The sequence below is a fragment of the Manis pentadactyla genome, chromosome 4 (assembly GCF_030020395.1).
Source record: "Manis pentadactyla isolate mManPen7 chromosome 4, mManPen7.hap1, whole genome shotgun sequence".
NCBI lineage: Eukaryota > Metazoa > Chordata > Mammalia > Pholidota > Manidae > Manis > Manis pentadactyla.
This window is the reverse complement of record NC_080022.1, coordinates 27,331,747-27,350,554: the sequence shown is the minus strand read 5'-3', so window position 1 is coordinate 27,350,554 and position 18,808 is coordinate 27,331,747. Positions and strand designations below refer to the sequence as shown.

The window sequence follows — 18,808 nt, the reverse complement described above, 5'->3', positions numbered from 1 at the left end:
AACAAGGAGCCAGGGTCATCCACACAGGAGTTTTATTTGCTAGAGAACTTTTGTAAAACAAGTGTAACACAGCTATTGGGGCCACATTTTCAGATTCTCAAACCAGGATAAATATATGTAGATTTAGAGGCAAAAAGACCAAATACATGAAACTGAGACTGTGCCAGGATATGTGGTATGAACTGGAGGGGCATGATTTCTTTTTTTGGCTCTTCCAGTGGGAAAATTATCTCAAACACTTGGCACAATAATAAGAATCCTGCCATTGCAACAACATGGATGGATCTAGAGGGTATTATGCTCAGTGAAATAAGCCAGGTGAAGAAAGACAAATACCAGTGATTTCACTCATTTGTGGAGTATAAAAACAAAGCAAAAATAGAAGGAACAAAATAGCAGTAGACCCATAGACACAGAAAAGGGTCTTGTGGTTATCAAAGGGGAGAGGTTAGGGAGGGTGTTTGGGGAGGGAGAAGGAGATTAAGAGGCACTACAATTCACAATCACAATATAGGTAGTTCTTGGGGACATTAGCATAGCACAGAGAATACAATTAATGACTCTATAACATCTTTCTACATAGAGAGACAGTGACCAGAATGGAGAAGGTGAAGACTTAATAATATGGGTAATTGTTGATCCACTGTGCTGTGTATGTGAAACCATCATAAGATTGTATATCACTAGCCACGGCAATCAGACAACACAAAGAAATAAAAGACATCCAGATTGGCGAGGAAGAAGTTAAACTGTCACTGTTTGCAGAAGACATGATATCGTACACAAAAAACCCTACAGAATCCACTCTAAGACTACTAGAACTAATATCTGAATTCAGCAAAGTAGCAGGATACAAAATGAATACACAGAAATCTGTTGCATTCCTATACACTAACGATGAACTAGCAGAAAGAGAAATCAGGAAAACAATTCCATTCACAACTGCATCAAAAAGAATAAAATACCTAGGAATAAACCTAACCAAGGAAGTGAAAGACCTGTACTCTGAAAACTACAAGACACTCATGAGAGAAAATAAAGAGGACACTAATAAATGGAAATTCATCCCATGCTCCTGGATAGGCAGAATTAATATTGTCAAAATGGCCATCCTGCTTAAAGCAATCTACAGATTCAATGCAATCCCTATCAAAAAACCAACAGCATTCTTCAGCGAACTAGAGCAAATAGTTCTAAAATTCATATGGAACCACAAAAGATCCCAAAGAGCCAAAGCAATCCTGAGAAGGAAGAATAAAGCAGGGAGGATTACACTCCCCGACTTCAAGCTCTACTACAAAGCCACAGTAATCAAGACAATTTGGTACTGGCACAAGAACAGACCCATAGACCAATGGAATAGACTAGAGAGCCCAGATATAAACCCAAGCATATATGGTCAATTAATATATGATAAAGGAGCCATGGACATACAATGGGGAAATGACAGCCTCTTCAACAACTGGTGTTGGCAAATCTGGACAGCTACAAGCAAGAGAATGAAACTGGATTATTGTCTATCCTTGTACACAAAAATAAACTCAAAATGGATCAAAGACCTGAATGTAAGTCATGAAACCATAAAACTCTTAGGAGACAACATAGGCAAAAATCTCCTGAATATAAATATGAGCAGCTTTTTTCTGAATGCATCTCCTTGAGCAAGGGAAACAAAAGCAAAAATGAACACATGGGACTATATCAAACTAAAAAGCTTCTGTACAGCAAAGGACACCATCAGCAGAACAAAAAGGCATCCTTCAGTATGGGAGGATATATTTGTAAATGACATATCTGACAAGGGGTAAACATACAAAATATATAAAGAACTCATACACCTCAAAACCCAAAAAGCAAATAACCTGGTTAAAAACTGGGCAGAGGATATGAACAGACAATTCTCCAGTGAAGAAATGCAGATGGCAACAGACACATGAAAAGATGCTCCACATCACTAATTATCAGGGAAATGCAAATAAAAACCACAATGAGATATCACCTCACACCAGTTAGGATGGCCAGCATCGAAAAGACTAAGAACAACAAATGCTGGCAAGGATGCGGAGAAAGGGGAACCCTCCTACACTGCTGGTGGGAATGTAAGCTAGTTCAACCATTGTGGAAAGAAATACGGAGGTTCCTCAAAAAACTAAAAATAGAAAGACCATTTGGCCTGGGAATTCCACTCCTAAGAATTTACCCAAAGAATATAATTTCTCAGATTCAAAAAGACATATGCACCCCTATGTTTACTGCAGCACTATTTATAATAGCCAAGATCATGGAAGCAACCTAAGTGTCCAACAGTAGATGAATGGATAAAGAAGATGTATATTTACACAATGGCATACTATTCAGCCATAAGAAAGAAACAAATCCTACCATTTGCAACAACATGGATGGAGCTGGAGGATATTATGCTCAGTGAAATAATCCAGGCGGAGAAAGACAAGTGCCAAATGATTTCCCTCGTTTGTGGAGCATAACAATGAAGCAAAACTGAAAGAACAAAACAGCAGCAGACTCACAAACTCCAAGAAGGGACTAGTGGTTACCAAAGGGGAGGGGTGTGGGAGGGCGAGTGTGGAAGAGGGAGAAGGGGATCGAGGGGCATTATGTTTAGTACACAAGGTGTGTGTGGGGTCATGGGGAAGACAGTGTAGCTCAGAGAAGACAAATAGGGACTCTGTGGCATCTTACTACACTGATGGACAGTGACTGCAATGGGGTATGGGGGGGACTCGATAATAAGGGTGAATGTAATAACCACACTGTTTTTCTTGTGAAACCTTCATAAGAGTGTATATCAGTGATACCTTAATAAAAAAAAAAAGAAGGTGCAGACCTCTACATTATATTTTCGATTTCACTATGGCCTAATCTAATCTAATAGACTGTGAGACACACTGCATACTGATACGTGGGACACTTTAAGTTAGAGTTAAGCCTGAATAACAATCATCCATGGCACACAGACAGGACTGGCTAGGAAAAGCTGCATCCTTCCTGCGCCCAGAGGTGCTGGAAAAAGAATTCAACAGTGCTGCCTCTGTTGGCCATTGGTATATCATACGGTGCCATGGCCCCCAAAACAGGCTGAGACGGAGAAAATGGCCAGGCAGGTCAATGAAAAATAAAGAGGTGAGCTATGCATGAAGTATGCCCAGGAAATAAAGACTGGGTAGTCGTTCCATAGAGAGTGGTCTGGAATGCATTTGCTATAGGGCTTATCATTTATTTATGGTGTAAATCTACAACTACATATTGCTTTAATTGTTGGGAATTGCTTTTCAAATTGGCAATAAATCCTTTTATTAAAAATAAAATAAAAAAATGAAAGTGCATGTTCAATAAAACAAAAATCAAGTAAAAAAAAGATTGTATATCAATGATACTTTAATAATAATAAATAAATCTATGTGCTTTTAATTTTCATGCAAAGATTATATAGGTCTGTAAGCATAATTATTTTTACAGGGTTATGTGAAGTAATTAAGTAACAAAAAAGACACAGTTCTTCTTGAAAAATAAATGCTACAATTTTCATTAAGGACTTCATAAGGTTTGGTAACATTTTTTTCCCTATAGAATGAAGTCAAAATGGTATAATATGAAGAACACACAGAATATCACTTTACAGTTTTTAAGAAATTAATGTAATGTGTAGATGAGTTCATACTGAAGAATTTATTCAAATCAGATTGAATTAATAAACCACATTCATCCAGAGGTCACCCAAAAACTTCAACTATTTAGAACAGAGCCCTCCAGGTGCTTTTGATGTGCATTAAGGTTTAAAAATTGAGAACCATGAGTCTAAAACAAAGTCAGATTACAACAAAAGCAAACAAATAAACCAAAGACTTCTAATCAAAATAATAAAACACTTTATATATTAAGTTCATGCTTTTAGAAGAGTCCATATTTGTTTATGTCAGATATGAGTTTCAAGATCTTGAATACAAGAATAAAATAGATAAAAATTTAAAAAGCACTTTCATATACATTTTCTCATTAGGCAAAGTTCACAGTGGATTAGAAGTTGGGTGATTAGAAAAATGAGAAGTAGAAATGGGGAAGTGGAAATGAGTGTTCTGTGGGAGGCACGTGACACACACTGGCAGCTGGAAGAAGTGGCAGCTAGCTATAAAAGGAGGGAGAAAAATCCAAACAAAACACGAATCAGTATCTTCTTGTGACAGCCTTATATGAGTAATAGGCTTTAACAGACCCTTGCAGCCATGCACTGAGAATTACAATAGCATAATAAATGATGCTTATAATGATGACTCTTCATCATTATATAAAAGCTGATCTCTGTTTCAGTATACTCTGTTGAAGAGGTGAAATGAATCAAAGGCAAAAAATAATTTTTATAAATACCTCTGTCAAAAGTATTTAAAGTATTTTTAAAAGCTCTGGTGCTTAAAAGTGAAGATCTCAGTTGTTTTCAAAATATAATGTAGGACACAAATTTCTCAAAAGATTTTATTAAAATGGAGATCCAGCAATATATGGAAATAAATGACAACAACAACACAAAGCCCCAACTTCTGTGGGATGCAGCAAAAGCAGTCTTAAGAGGAAAGTATACAGCAATCCAGGCATATTCAAAGAAGGAAGAACAATCCCAAATGAATAGTCTATCGTCACAATTATCAAATTTGGAAAAAGAAGAACAAATGAGGCCTAAAGTCAGCAGAAGGAGGGACATAATAAAGATCAGAGAAGAAATAAACAAAATTGAGAAGAATAAAACAAAAGAAAAAGTCAATGAAACCAAGAGCTGGTTCTTTGAGAAAATAAACAAAATAGATAAGCCTCTAGCCAGACTTATTAAGAGAAAAAGAGAATCAACACACATCAACAGAATCAGAAACAAGAAAGGAAACATCACGACGGACTCAACAGAAATACAAAGAATTATTAGAGAATACTATGAAAACCTATATGCTAAGAAGCTGGAAAACCTAGAAGAAATGGAGAACTTCCTAGAAAAATACAACCTTCCAAGACTGACCAAGGAAGAAACACAAAATCTACAAAAACCAATTACCAGCAAAGAAATTGAAGTGGTAATCAAAAAACTACCCAAGAAAAAAAACCCCGGGCCAGATGGATTTACCTCGGAATTTTATCAGACATACAGAGAAGATATAATACCCATTCTCCTTAAAGTTTTCCAAAAAACAGAAGAGGAGGGAATACTCCCAAACTCATTCTCTGAAGCCAACATCACCCTAATACCAAAACCAGGCAAAGACCCCACCAAAAAAGAAAATTACAGACCAATATCCCTGATGAATGTAGATGCAAAAATACTCAATAAAATATTAGCAAACCGAATTAAAAAAAAAAAAAAGATTCTAGTAGCTTCCTCTGTTACCAGAAATGTAATAGTATCATTTCAGATGCGGTTAACATACGTTTGATGACTGGCCGGCCGTCTAGTCACATTACAAACTCGATATTTTCGTTTCATCTGTCCACAGTGCGTTACCTCAACTTTAAGACCTGAAGTTAAAAAAAAGTTAAGACACCAGTATTAGTTAAAAATCATAGTGGCAAAAACAGGTTTGAATGTTGCCTTCAGAAAGGTATGCCATTGAACAGGACAAAAGTTGCAAGGATGTGGGAATAATTTCATCATGTACAGGTAAAAAGTCTCAGCTAAGCAGAAAAAATTAGAACCTTAAGTGACTTAAGATGTGCAACCTACTTTAATTGATTAGTTCACTCAGTAAATATCTACTAAACATCAACTGTGTTTTGGAACATATTATCAAGTCTGGAGACAGCCCTAATGGAGCTTATATTCTAGTGAGAGAAGATAGCTAATACAAGTAAAGAAAAAAAGAAATTCCAAGAGGAGAATAAATGAACTTGTGTTCTTTTATTTAAATGGAAGTCTTTAAGTGGATAAGGGTAATGATTACTGAGTGCCTAATATGTGCCAGGTACTATGCTAGAAGCTTTATAGATCTAATTGTATTTAATTCTCACAACAACTTTACAAGATACACATTATTATCTTTACTTCAGAGATGTATAAACTAAGTCTCACAGAAGTAAAGTAAGTAATTTGCCCACAGTCCCACTGACAGAACTGGCTGGTGGGGTAGGAAGCCCAGCTGTCCGACTCTGAGGCGGTGCTCCTTGCACCATGCCAAGTTGCATCTCCTAGACTACAGCAGTGCAAATACGTACCTCTGATTTCTTTGGTAAATTTCACACGCTGGGAGTCTGTTAGAGGTTTGGTCTGTTCGTTGATGTTCTGTATGTCTAACACTTCACACATGAACTCAATGATAGGCTGAGCCCGGTAGAAAGCAGTTGCAGACACTAACACATAGAGATGAAAAATACTTAGCTTCAGGGAAAGGGAAAGGATCAAAAAAACCCAAAACCAGCCAAAAGAGTAAAGGGTAAAGAGAGTTCCATCCTACCATCAATGTTGAGCATCATATTCCACACAGCAGGTCTCACGGACTGATGAAAGCCAAACCAGACCTCTCTGCCCCCTCCCAGAGGGTGGTAGTAACCTTCAGGAGGTGAGAAAAAGGAACGGCCCACAGGTGTGTACCTGAAGAAATAAAGAGTTTGCATGTTTCACAATAAAGACTTGAAAGGTCTTTCATTTCACTCTTTGTAAACCGAAGCCAAATTCGAACTATGACTTAGGCAGAAATCTTTCAATGGCTCTGATGCAACCTGCCAAAAAAAAAAAAAAGCCTGACATTTGTGGGACAGAATTCAAACTAAGGTACTAACCTCATCGAGGGAAGATGTCGTGTGATAACATCAAGTGCTTGTACTGAATCATCTGGGACTTCATTCAAGTGCCCAGCCAAAGCTTCTAAAAGCAACTGAAGACTCACAACTGATACCCACTGAACAGACACTTTAAAGGTTTGGTCTTTACCCTCACCTGGAAGAGTCACTTCCATATCAACCTAAAGAAAAATATACATGCATACATATTTAAAAAGGTGGAGGAAAGATCCCAGGAATATTCAATATAAGGATATTTATTTTAACATTGTCCGTAATTGCCAAACATTGCAAACAACTTAAGTGTCCATCAACAGGGGAGTGATTTAATATTGAATATTAGGCAATATTTTACAAATAAGGTAGATGCTATAACATGGATGAACCTTGAAAACATTATGCTGAGTGAACTCAGCCAGTCACAAAATGACAAATATTGTATGATTCCACTTACATGAGGTACCTAGGATAGTCAAATTCATAAAGATAGAAAGTAGAATAGTGGTAACCAGGGACTGGCGTAGGGGCTCGGGTGGGGGGATAAAGAGTTAATGGGTATAGAGTTTCAGTTTGGGATGATGAAAAGTTCTGGAGATGGATAGTGGTCATGATTGTACAATAACATGAATATATGCCATTGCAATGTACACTCAAAAATGATAAAATAGTACATTTTATGTTATGTATACTTTACCACATAAAAAGATTTTGATTAAAAAAAATAATGAGGTAGATTTAAATGTACAGAAATGGAGAAATCTCTCAGACATCTTGTTAAATGAAAAACAAATAATAAAATGATATGCAAACAAGAATATATATATAAACATATGAATAAATAGCTAATGCACATCATAAAAATGCCTGAAAAGGATATATAACCAAACTATTACAGTCCTTTCCTCTAAAAAGGAAAATGGGATTGAGGGGTGCAGACAGGTGGGGAGGCAGGAAAGCACAGCATTTCTAGATTATCTGAGTAAGTTCATAGAGAGTATATATTTATATATTTATATACTGCTTTTCTAATTTTAAAAATAAATGTTTTTAAAAGTTATTGTAGTGTTAGGAATACTTTCATAAGTGGATGTTAGATACTGGTCTATAATTTATAAAAACACCATTTTTCAGGTTCATGTAGCACTTGAACAATGTGAAAATCTGGAGCATATGTATAGATGACACAACCAACCTAAATTCAAATGCTCAGCTCATCTTCCATTATCAATTAACTAAGAGACATGAGAATACAGACAGTATAACAAATCTATCATCACCATGAGAAACAATCCTAAGAACTGAATTGTCATTAGAAAGGGAAACATTTTTATTGTGTGTAATTACTACTAAATAATCTAACTCTAATATGTCTTTCTTGCTGTTAATACTTACCCTATCCCGTCCAATTGGCAGTGGGTGTGCTGTATACATGTTTCTTTTGCCGTCATAGCCAGGCTGCCGATCACCAAATATTTGCATCTTGAAGTGCCGCACCATTGTATCTACTACCTCTCTTAACAGTAATGGAGATAGTGGCAATTAGCTTCGAGAAATGGTGAATTGTAAGGAAACGATTACCCTACCTCAATCTCTAAATTCAGTTCAAAACTACTTGGAAAAAGTAAGATCTAATATCTAAAGTTACAATTGTTACAAGTAATTTTAAAAAGTTAACTAAAGAAAGGTAGTAACAAGTGAACAAATGCAACGACAAGCTGATAACAAAAGGGGGATAAAGGGAGAGCATAAAATTTATGGCATTCATTCAAACTCCTGCTTTTCAAAATCCCCTCCTATGACAAATATAGCCTTATAAAGATAACCTATGTTAGGTATCTAGACTTGGCGTGGACATCCATAATTGAAGGATGATACATTTGCTATCAAATAAACACCTTTATTTAAGTACACTGGCTTTGGAAAAGAGTGGGCAGAAATTCAGAAATTTGAGGCTCAATAAATATAAGATGCATCATACTCAAAGGAATAATTCAATTCCTTCGCCAAATACTGGTGATTAATTACCCTACATACTGTCTTGTTTTATTCCAAAGTGCTTTCACAACATTCCCCTCTGACTTTCCATGTGATATCACCCAATCTCATGGCTTTACCACCAGTATATTGATGATCCTCAAATGTACGTCTCCAGCCTGGACCTCCCCTCTGAATCCTACCTCATGTATTCAACTTCCTGCTCAACATCTCCACTAGGATGTCTAATAGACATCTCAACCTCAACATGTCCAAAATGGGTCTCCTGATGCACCGGCCCTGTTGGCTTTTCCCACAGTTTTCTCCATCCTGATTAATGGACAGAAACCCTGGAATCAATCAAGACTTATTTCTTTCTCCTCATACCCCATGTCCAATCCATCAGCAAATCTTATTGACACTAACTTCAGAATGTGGAATCTGACTCACCTTATCCCTATCACTTTTATCACCCAAGTCCAAGCCACCATCACTTTTCACTCTTACAACTGATTTTCATGTTTTTCGTTCTTACCTGCTAAGGTTCATTTTCAACACAGCAGCCAGAGTGATCCATTAAAAATTTAAGTTAGTCACATCACACATCTAATCAAAACCTGTCTAATCAGAGTAAATGCTTAAGTCTTATGACTGCCTACAAGACTGCATGATAGGGCCCTCTGGCATTTCTCTAAACCTTATCGCCCATCACTTATTCCAGCAATAAGGCCTATCTGCTATTCTCTGAATATGTCATGCAAGTTGCTGCCTCTGCCTGGCGTTCTCTTCACCCAGAAATCCTTCACCTCTACTTTCTCCTCAACTGCCACTGCAGTAAGAGCTTCCCTAATTATGCTATGAAAACACTACAAATACATATAATACACCAAATATATACACATAACCTCAGTGGATGACCCTCACCCCACCCCTATCTTCCATCCCTGCTTTATTTTTCTTCACAGCACTTATCAACAACTAATATATAATATGTTTTGTTTACTTATTCATTTACTTTTGGTCTTTTCTCCCATTAGAATATAAACTCTCAGGGGTAGAAAGTTTTGCCTGTTTTGTTCATGTTGTAGTCCCACAGCATAGACCAATACCTGGCACATAGTAAGCACTCAATAAAAATATTTCTTTAATGGATCAATGCTAGCCATCAACACCACTTCTATTGCAATTGATCTCAGTTATACGAGAGTCAACAATGACAGTTTTGCACAAGATAGACAGAAAGCCAAATTATTGATCTATAATGAGAAAAAAATCACACAGCAGAAAATATTTCACTAAACAGCAACAGCATTCTTAGAAAAGCAAAAATTTTAATGTTAAGGACTGCATGACTGTCACAGAATGAAAAGAGAGAGAAGGAATGCAGGTGTTCTCAGTGCACTGCCACAGGACTATGTCTTCACACTTAAATTCCTGCTCTACAGACCACAGTGCTTAAATCATCTCAGCTACACCCCTCTTGGATAATGCTAGAAGTAAACAGAGCTTCCCTCTGAGCTTACTTCTTCTAATACTCCAAGATAATTCTTCTTTATAAGTCTTTACACTTATAATTTTCTATATCCAATACCAACACTTAATAAAATTTGAATTTCCAGATTATTCTATCTCCCATAGACACGAATGTCTTCATGTATTTCAGTAAATATCTGCTACCCTTCGACAGTGAAAGAGTGCCCTTTCTTATTTACTGCCTGGACAATGATGTATCCAGCACTCTGCTGGAATTTATGGAGGACCACCAAGTAGTGAGACAGCAAACTTACTATTAAGAAATTTAACATCTCAGAGAAAAACAAAGCCTACATGTTGAAAGAATTTTTAGAGAACAATATGATACAAATTTTTTTAATTACATGCATTTAAATATATAAAGGAGTTTATTCTTTCTAATGCTTACCTGTTGACTCTGCGGGGCCGTTTTTCTGGTTTAATATCCACATCATAGTGATACACATCTATTTTAGGAATCTGAACCTGAAAATGATTGGCTAACAGTCGAATTGGTTTTCCAACAGTTCCAAGGCCAGGACGACGAGGTGGCTGAAACAGGCTGGCTGGAGGTCCTGAAGAGATCGAAAGATACTTGATGGGCTCTTTGGTCATGAAGGATAATGTCTCCTTCATAATCATGATGATGATAAAAATAATAGCTACAATTGTTGAGATCTTATTACTCACTGAATATACTCTAATATAAAGACTTTGGGGTGTCTTTGTGACCCAATGTTCTCTAGGATCTTTGCCTATTATTGCTATTGTTTTGAATATGGGGGACATCAAAATTGGACAGTATGATGAACTCCTCTCAGATGTAGGCTTACAAAAACCTTTTGTAAGCATCAGCAAATTTTGTAAGCAAATACTGATGCTTACAAAATTACATGCATTTTATAATAAAACTCTCTCTAAACTCTAGGGGCTATCACCATGTTCAGACTGGAGACGATCCATTAACCCCCCCAAATTAGCCTGCATTATTATAGTTTGTACAGACAGGAGATTAAACAGTAGCTATATTTATCAGTTTACTTGCTAATTGAATAGTCAAACAATACCAATAATGCTAAACCTTCCTTGTTTATAACCTGATTTTTTAAGAATTTGGACAATGTGATATTTCCTGATCACAAAGTCTAGTTTATTTATTCAAAAAACACTTATTAATGTATTATGTGTCTAACCTGCATTGTGGACTCAGGAAAAAGACAGAGTCTCTGCCTTCAAGGAACTTACAGTCTAAACCAGTGTTTCTCAACCTGGGGAAGATTTTGCCCCCCATGAAACATCTGGCAAATGCCTGGAGACATTTTTCATTGTCACAGCTTGGGGGGTGCTACTGACATGCAGTGGGTAGGGGCTAGGGATATAGCTGGACATCTTACAATGCACAGGATGGCCCCCATAACAAAGAAGAATCCAGTCCAAAATATCAATAGTGCTGAGGGTGAGAAACTCTGGTCTCAACAGAGTGGTCATTCCAAATAATTCCATCCAGGGTTCAAAAGATATCCCACAAAAAGAAAGGATTCCATAAATTGAAGAAAGTGCATATTTTCTCCCCTTCTTAGAAGTTCAATGTACATTACCTAGCAGGTCTCTAGCAAGTCCTGTAATCAGTAAATCTGTTTTAACTTATCACTTACCCAACTTATTTTCCTCAAAACTCTCTCTTTTTAAAACCAAACATCCACCAATATTCAGCAGATAAGGATTTGAGGAAACACAGTCTGGGAAATATTTCTCTAAGAAAACCTTATGCTTTTTTGATGATAATGTTAAGTGGACACTGGACTAAAAAATTAATATCTTTATTACTATGAATAGGTATTTCGTATAGTGGTCTGTGATTACAATAAGTTATAACAGTCTTACTGCAATGGCATTTCTCTGAGAACAAAGAAAATTCACTAAGGAGAGAAAACTTTGAAGCAAGAAGTTGTTGTGGTCTAACATCACTTAGAAAAAATCAAAGCAAACACTTTAATGAAATTTGTGTTGACAGCTCAACTAGTTTGAAAAGTACTGAAAATCCCTTTACATATTAAAGTCCTTATTCTTTCTTCCCCTAAATTCTACTCATCCTTTAAAACTCAGCTCAGATCTGACCTCCTTAGAAAGCCTTTCTGGAATCTCCCAGACTGAAGGATATATCTTCTGTGTTCCCAAGACCCTTGGTATAAGGGAGCATTTAGAGCAAGTATATAGAAACAAACTTGTTAAATTACTGTCTCCTTCACTGCACTGTCAGTTCTTAGAAGAAATGGATCTTCAGTTCACTGTAATCTTCCCATTTCCTAATTCAACAAGTATCACATTTTCGGAATTCAATAAATGTACCAATAATCCTTGTAGCAGTTCCAGATAGAAACTAGACAGAAACTCAGCCATTCCTAAAACCCAAGAATTGACAATTATTTTCACTAAAGCAAAAGCACATACTTTGTACTAAAAATATTATTATTGCTGGGAGTTGAGTTCTACTTTTTGTGTATAAGGGGAGCTACTCTGGGTGTGGTAAGACATTTAAAAACAAGAGGTAAATAGTATCAGAGGTGATAGGCACACTGAATTAAATTAAATCATATAGATGTCAGCCTTGCATATTCCAAGATACACATAAGCAATCACTGTATTACAAACCCAGCTTTATGACAGAAATTTGGAAACAGAAATTTGAATCAAATGACTTGCCCAAGCACATATGACTGTGGTTTTAAAGTCATAACTAGAATCTAGGTCTCCTAACTTCCCATCCAGTGCTTTAACTTCCCTGATATATTTCACATTCCTATGGTATCTATACCTCTCTGAAGTATTCAATGCCAAAGGGACGGAGGCAAAGGAAATGAAAGGGGATTAGGAGGTGGAGAAAAATAAATAGTGTAAATGTTTCTTTTCCTTGGCAAGATAGAAAACTTACAGGTTGACATATTACTTCTTTAATAAGTTTAGAAGATTTATTTAGAAAACTACATTCTAAAATTTTCCATTCCCAAAGCTGGTTTCTTTGAATTTAGCAAACTACTTATGAAGAAATAAAGCATAGCGGCTAAGGTTCTGGAGCCAAACTGGGTTTCAATCTTGATTTTACCGCCCCCTAACTCATGACCTTGGGGGCCAGTTTCTTAGCCTCTCTGTGCCTGTCTATAAAACGGGGGAGGTGTAGTAACAATAGCATCTATCTCAGTAGGCTGTGGTGGGGATCCCATGAGGTGAGGATCTAAAAGGCTTAACACTGTGTCTTATAACAGTAAGTGCTCAATAAATGTTAGCCATTATGATTGCACTTGCACAAATATTAGAGTCAGTGCTCAAAGGTCCCTGGGCTTTATATCGGACACTGCCAAAATTTGGTGACGAAGTCAGAAAATCACATCTTCTGAAAAGGAAACAAACACGACTCAACATAGATTGGATGAGGTCAGTCTTACATGAAGAGGCGGGCATTAGACTAGAAGTCAGATAACCCAGCTTCCTCCTCATTTCACCACTCAGCCTTGAGTCCTCGATGAAGTCACTAAAGCTCTTTGAACCTTTTTTCTCCTTTGTAAAATGGGGATAATATCTTCCTTGCTGTCTCATAAAGGATCAAATGAGCTAAAAGCTATGAAAGCACTTTCCAAACTGTAAAGCACTGTAAAAAGAAAAGTTATTGTTAATGCAATCAAAATAGATGGTAATCTAGTTAAATATACTTTCATGGTATTGTCAGAAACTGAAATGGAGGGAGAGCACAGCAAAACTAGCCTGTATCAATGATGGTTCAAGTGAGGAGGGCACAAAGCATAGATCTTGTGCTTTAACAAAGAAGAAGGTAAGCTTCTCTAGGTTCTAAAAAAGACTAGATGAAATATCCCAGAAGACTGTCAACTCCCTTTGCTCTGATTCTATGCTCAGCAAGCAGCTTCTTCTTATTAACTGGGTTTCCAAGGCACTATGACACCAAAAAAAGGAGTTTGTGAAACAGCAGACAGAATATACTCCAATCGACAGAAAAGAATCAATGGGACACTTTGGTTTATTCATCACTCTTATAAAATGTGGTTAGTGGAAATTAATTTTCCATAATCCTGGGTGAACTCATAAGTCCTCAAACCTGCAAAAGCTAAAATCAAACAAACAAACAAACAAACAAAAAGAGTCCCTGGGACGTTTCTACCACCACCAGAATGATCTTTTCCATGAAATTATCACAGTTACATAGTCTCTTTCAACATCAACTCATAAATGCAACAGCTGTTTCAGTTATGAATTACTAACAGGGGAGGGAGTGGAGAAATACTTGAGTATCTAAGATGGGTTATGAGTCTCTACAATAAGACTACTCACACACATCTCATTTCACTCTCACAACAGTCTTGCAGCACATGATTATTATTACCCTCGTTTTACAGATGAGGAAATGAAAGTTCAAAGGAATTAAGTAATTTGCCCAAGGTTATACAACTATTAAATTACTAAACTAGATTTAAACAGAAGTTTGTTATATTCCTAAAAACCTGATCATGACTTTAGCAGGGGGGCATAGCTGAAGTAACCCAGAGTAATGCTCACATTGAGGTTTACCAAATAATACTAATGTGACAAGCCAATTCATTTTTTAAAGGCATCTGAAATCTGATTATCAGGACCTCTAAAAACCTTTAAGCAGCAAATTAAGGTAGAGTTAATCAGCTATGTAAACAAGTTCCAAGTAAACAAACCTGCACTTTCCAAAATCAGGCTGAATTTCCTATACACTAAAAAAAAACGAAATGCTCTACAGCTAAGTCCACTATTAGATAAGGTTTGATATTGAAGTTAATTCTACCACAGCCTATAAACCCTGCCGTACTGAGCCAAGGCATTAGAAGCCTGCTGGACTTGGAGGTGGGAGAACAGGGTTCCCAGTCCGCAGGCTATTTGCTACAACCCGGAGTGGTTTCTCTGATTTGGGCAGAGTGAGCTAGACAAGAGGAAAACATTCCAAAGGATGGAGAATTACAGTTTCCAAAGCACTTTCTCCTTCCTGGGATCCTCACACCCACCCATAACCCAGTTAGAGGAGAACAAGGCGTTAAAGCTTGTGCTAAGGCTGCCAAGCGGATAACTCGCCTGACCCTCGGGCGCCAGCGCACACCACTCTGGGACCGTCTCACAGACTGACAGATACAAGCACAGAACGATCCCCGGCCACTTCAGGGCCTTTGGGAAAAGGGTAGGTATTTTGTCCTTAGTCTAGGGGGTCATGAGGAGTGTTTAGGAGTTCTTCTTCCGTATCTGAGGGCTCAGGACTGTCTGCCGGTGCAAAGAAAAATAGGGGTGCGGCCCCAACTCAAGAATACCCCTGACAGTAGGTGGAGGGTTCTTCCTGGTCCGATCCGGGGCAGGCCTTCACTCTGCACCTGGCACGGACTGTCCCTTCTGAGGCCCAAACCCTGGACCACAGACCACCTCTCCGAGGTTGGGTCAGGTCTCCCCTGTACCTGGGGACACGGGTCACCTTCCTGGGCCTTCCTCCCATAGACCTCGAGATCTAGCTCATCTCTCTAGGCTGGGGCGCGGTCCCGCCCCCCGAGGCCCAGGTCAGCTCCCTCCGCCTAGCGCAGTGGGGCACCAGTCCCCTTCCCCGAGGCCTGACGGCCCGAACCCAGGCACGCACGAGCCGGTGCGGACGACGGGGAGCCACGGTCCCGCCCGCTCGCCCACCCGGCCCGCGTGGGCTCCTCACCGGGTCCCAGCGCCTCCATGGCGGCGGCGGGGGCCGCCTCGCCCCGGTCCCCGGCGCCTCCCGCTCCGGGCCCCGCCGCCGCCGCCGCCGCCGCGTAACGCTTGATCTCCGGAATATTGGCGCTGGGCAGGGGGCGGCGGCGGCGCCCGGCCGGGGACAGGGACCCGGCTCTCGCGGCTCTTCCGGCCTCAACGACAACAAAACAATCCCCGCCACCGCCGCTGCCAGCGGGAACGGGAGCCAGTGCGCGCGCCCGCCGGGCGGGGAGGGCGCGCGGCCCAGGATCCCGGCTCGCGGAGGGGGCGTGCGCGGCCCCGGCGCCGTGTCCAACGAGCCCCGCGTGGGGCAGGGGCGAGGTGGGCGGGCGCGGGCGCGCGCCCGGGGGGGCAGTGCCCCGAAGACGTGTCGGGGGCGCGCACCCGCCTGCACTGCCCTGTCCGCCCAGGCGGCCATCCCGGCGCACGGCTGCGGGGGGCTGCGCGCGATTCTCCCAGAGCCTCGCCACACACAGTGCCCCGCAGAAGGTCGGGTTCAGGCCCCGCCGATCCACAGGCACGGATCTCCACATCCGTCCGTGGAGCGTCCTAAGGTTCACATCAGGGACCTCTCTCTGTCCTCCCACCTCAGGACACTTCTTCATCCTTCTGTGTCCTCTTTCTCCACTGTTCTGGGACAGAGAACACCAGGGTCACCGTAGACACTGCAGTTTCCCTCCATTTCTTCCTGCAACACCGCTCACCCAGTTGCCTTTTCCTCCCCACGCAGCCGGAAAGCACCACCCGCACGGACCATGATGAAAGATGCCTCCTCTCGCTGGTCCCAGGACGAGCCCCTCTGGTCAGCTAGTCACCAATCACTTCAGAAGAAAGAAGTCTTGCTTTCTCGGGTGACTTCACCTCAGCAGCCAAGAGCCAAGGGAGCAACACCCCTCCAAGGGTGGCATGGCAGCCCAGCAGGCCCAGCATCCTCGCGGCTTTCAGTTGGGACTCTGAGTTGGAGAAGGTAGGACTGCCGGCCAGGAAGCAGTTATGGTCGGCAGAATGAGGGAGCCCTCTGTGCACCAGCTAAAAAGGTACAATGTATGTGTTGTATTAGTTTGCCAGGGCTGCCATTACAAAGTACCACTGACTGACTGGCTTCAACAACAGAAATTTATTTTCTCACAGTGCCGAAGGCTAGACATCCAAGATCAAGGGATGGTTTCTTCTGGGATCTCTCTCCTTTGCGTATAGATGATGTGTAGTCACATGGTCTTCCCTCCCTACATGTCTGCCTCCAAACTCCCTCTTATAAGGACACCGGTTGTATTGGATTGGGGCCCACCTCATAGAAGTTATTTGGACTTAATTACCTCTTTAATGACTCTATTTCCAAATACAGTCACATTCTGAGGTACTGGGGGTTAGGATTTCAACATGTGAATTTTGAGGAGGACACGATTCAGTCCATAACATGTAGAGGGAGCTATTCATTTGAGCGCCTACCATGTGAAGCCATAGGGCCAAGTAATCTTTACATGTTATGATAAAAAAAAATGTTAGGGGCACACCATGGCCAGGCACTGTATTATGGGTTTCAAATGCCATTTAATCTTTGCAACCACCTGTAAGGTACATATTATTAAAGAGAGTATTTGTACAGATAAGGAAACTGAAGCTCACAGAAGCTAACGAAGTCAGGCTCTGCATTATACAATACAGCAGTGAAGCATTAGAAAAATTAGAATTCTAAATCCTGTGTTCTAGTCCTGGCTGATTCCATCCCAGACTGGCTATGGAATTAGGACTTTTAGTGGAGTGACTTGTACCATATTCCAAGTTTTTCCCATAACACCATGCTACTTGTCCATTAAACCAGATATTAACTGGAAACAATAATAGGGGACAGAAGTTTGAAGGGGAGGAAGTATTCCCGAAATGAATAGACTGGTTAACAGTTAAGAGAATAAGAAAAACCAACTAGAGGTCCAGTTTTGAGTTAAACTTAGTAGCCACCATTCTTCTTCACTGTTCCAGGCTAAATTCCTCCAACAGTTTAAGCAGTGCCAGTGGCTTCCAGCCCTTTTTTGAGTCTGAGTTTCTCACTCTCATTTCTGAACAAATTTTCCCCATATTTTATTTGTTAGCCTGAGCAGGGATCATAGCTTGTTTCTGTACTAAAAATAGCCTCAGAAACCAGAGTATGAAATGTATTTACCCCATAGTTTCATGTGGGATCGCCATGCCTCAATCCCTCAGTCTCTCACCTCTGCTATTCCTGACCACTTTGATCATCTACAATTCTCATTCCAAAACTCACTCCCACTCAGGCACCCACGGCCTCCTTCCTGAAGACCCTTCTGAGCCCTCCCAAACCACAATTCTGAAGTCAATAAACTACCCTAAACCTTGGCTTGTTCAACAAGCCCTCCCTCTACTTCCTGCTGTGGCTGAAAAGAAGCCATGCCCCAAAATACCACTTCCCCTTCAGCTCTCTGATGATGGCTGCTCATTCTCCCGCACCCCAGACATATATAGAGCAGAGTGGGGGATGGGTACAGAATTGGCAATATATTTGTCCTCACTGAGCCAAACCTTGAATTCTCATTCTCATATTAAAACCACTTGCCATCTGGCCCAATCACCACAGGGCCAACTTTGATGGTATGACTAACTCAACTCCTGGTCTTACATCTCAGTCCAGACCTGGCTCCCATTACATTATAAATCCTTGAGGGAAGGACTTAATGCCTTATTCAGGTACTCACGTTGTGTTTCTGTTGCCTGACATGTTACCTACACTAAATACCTACTCAGGGAAATTTATAGAATGAATAAATAAATGAGCAAG

The 18,808-nt window shown here is 40.1% G+C and overlaps 1 protein-coding gene across 3 annotated transcripts in view; it reads right to left on the bottom strand.

The window, feature by feature from the left end:
• The window catches only part of AGO4 (argonaute RISC component 4), a 34,539-nt gene extending 17,905 nt beyond the window's left edge, over window positions 1–16,634 (bottom strand). For all 3 annotated transcript variants that reach the window (XM_036911925.2, XM_036911926.2, XM_036911927.2), the window contains exons 1-7: window positions 15,980–16,634; window positions 10,667–10,832; window positions 8,164–8,284; window positions 6,772–6,953; window positions 6,447–6,583; window positions 6,208–6,342; window positions 5,427–5,514 (exon numbers count right to left, since the gene is read on the bottom strand). In XM_036911925.2, coding sequence (XP_036767820.2) covers window positions 5,427–5,514; window positions 6,208–6,342; window positions 6,447–6,583; window positions 6,772–6,953; window positions 8,164–8,284; window positions 10,667–10,832; window positions 15,980–16,619 — 1,469 coding nt within the window. In that variant the 5' untranslated portion in view covers window positions 16,620–16,634. The remainder of the gene's footprint in view (window positions 1–5,426; window positions 5,515–6,207; window positions 6,343–6,446; window positions 6,584–6,771; window positions 6,954–8,163; window positions 8,285–10,666; window positions 10,833–15,979) is intronic.
• Between the last annotated feature and the right edge of the window lie 2,174 nt (window positions 16,635–18,808).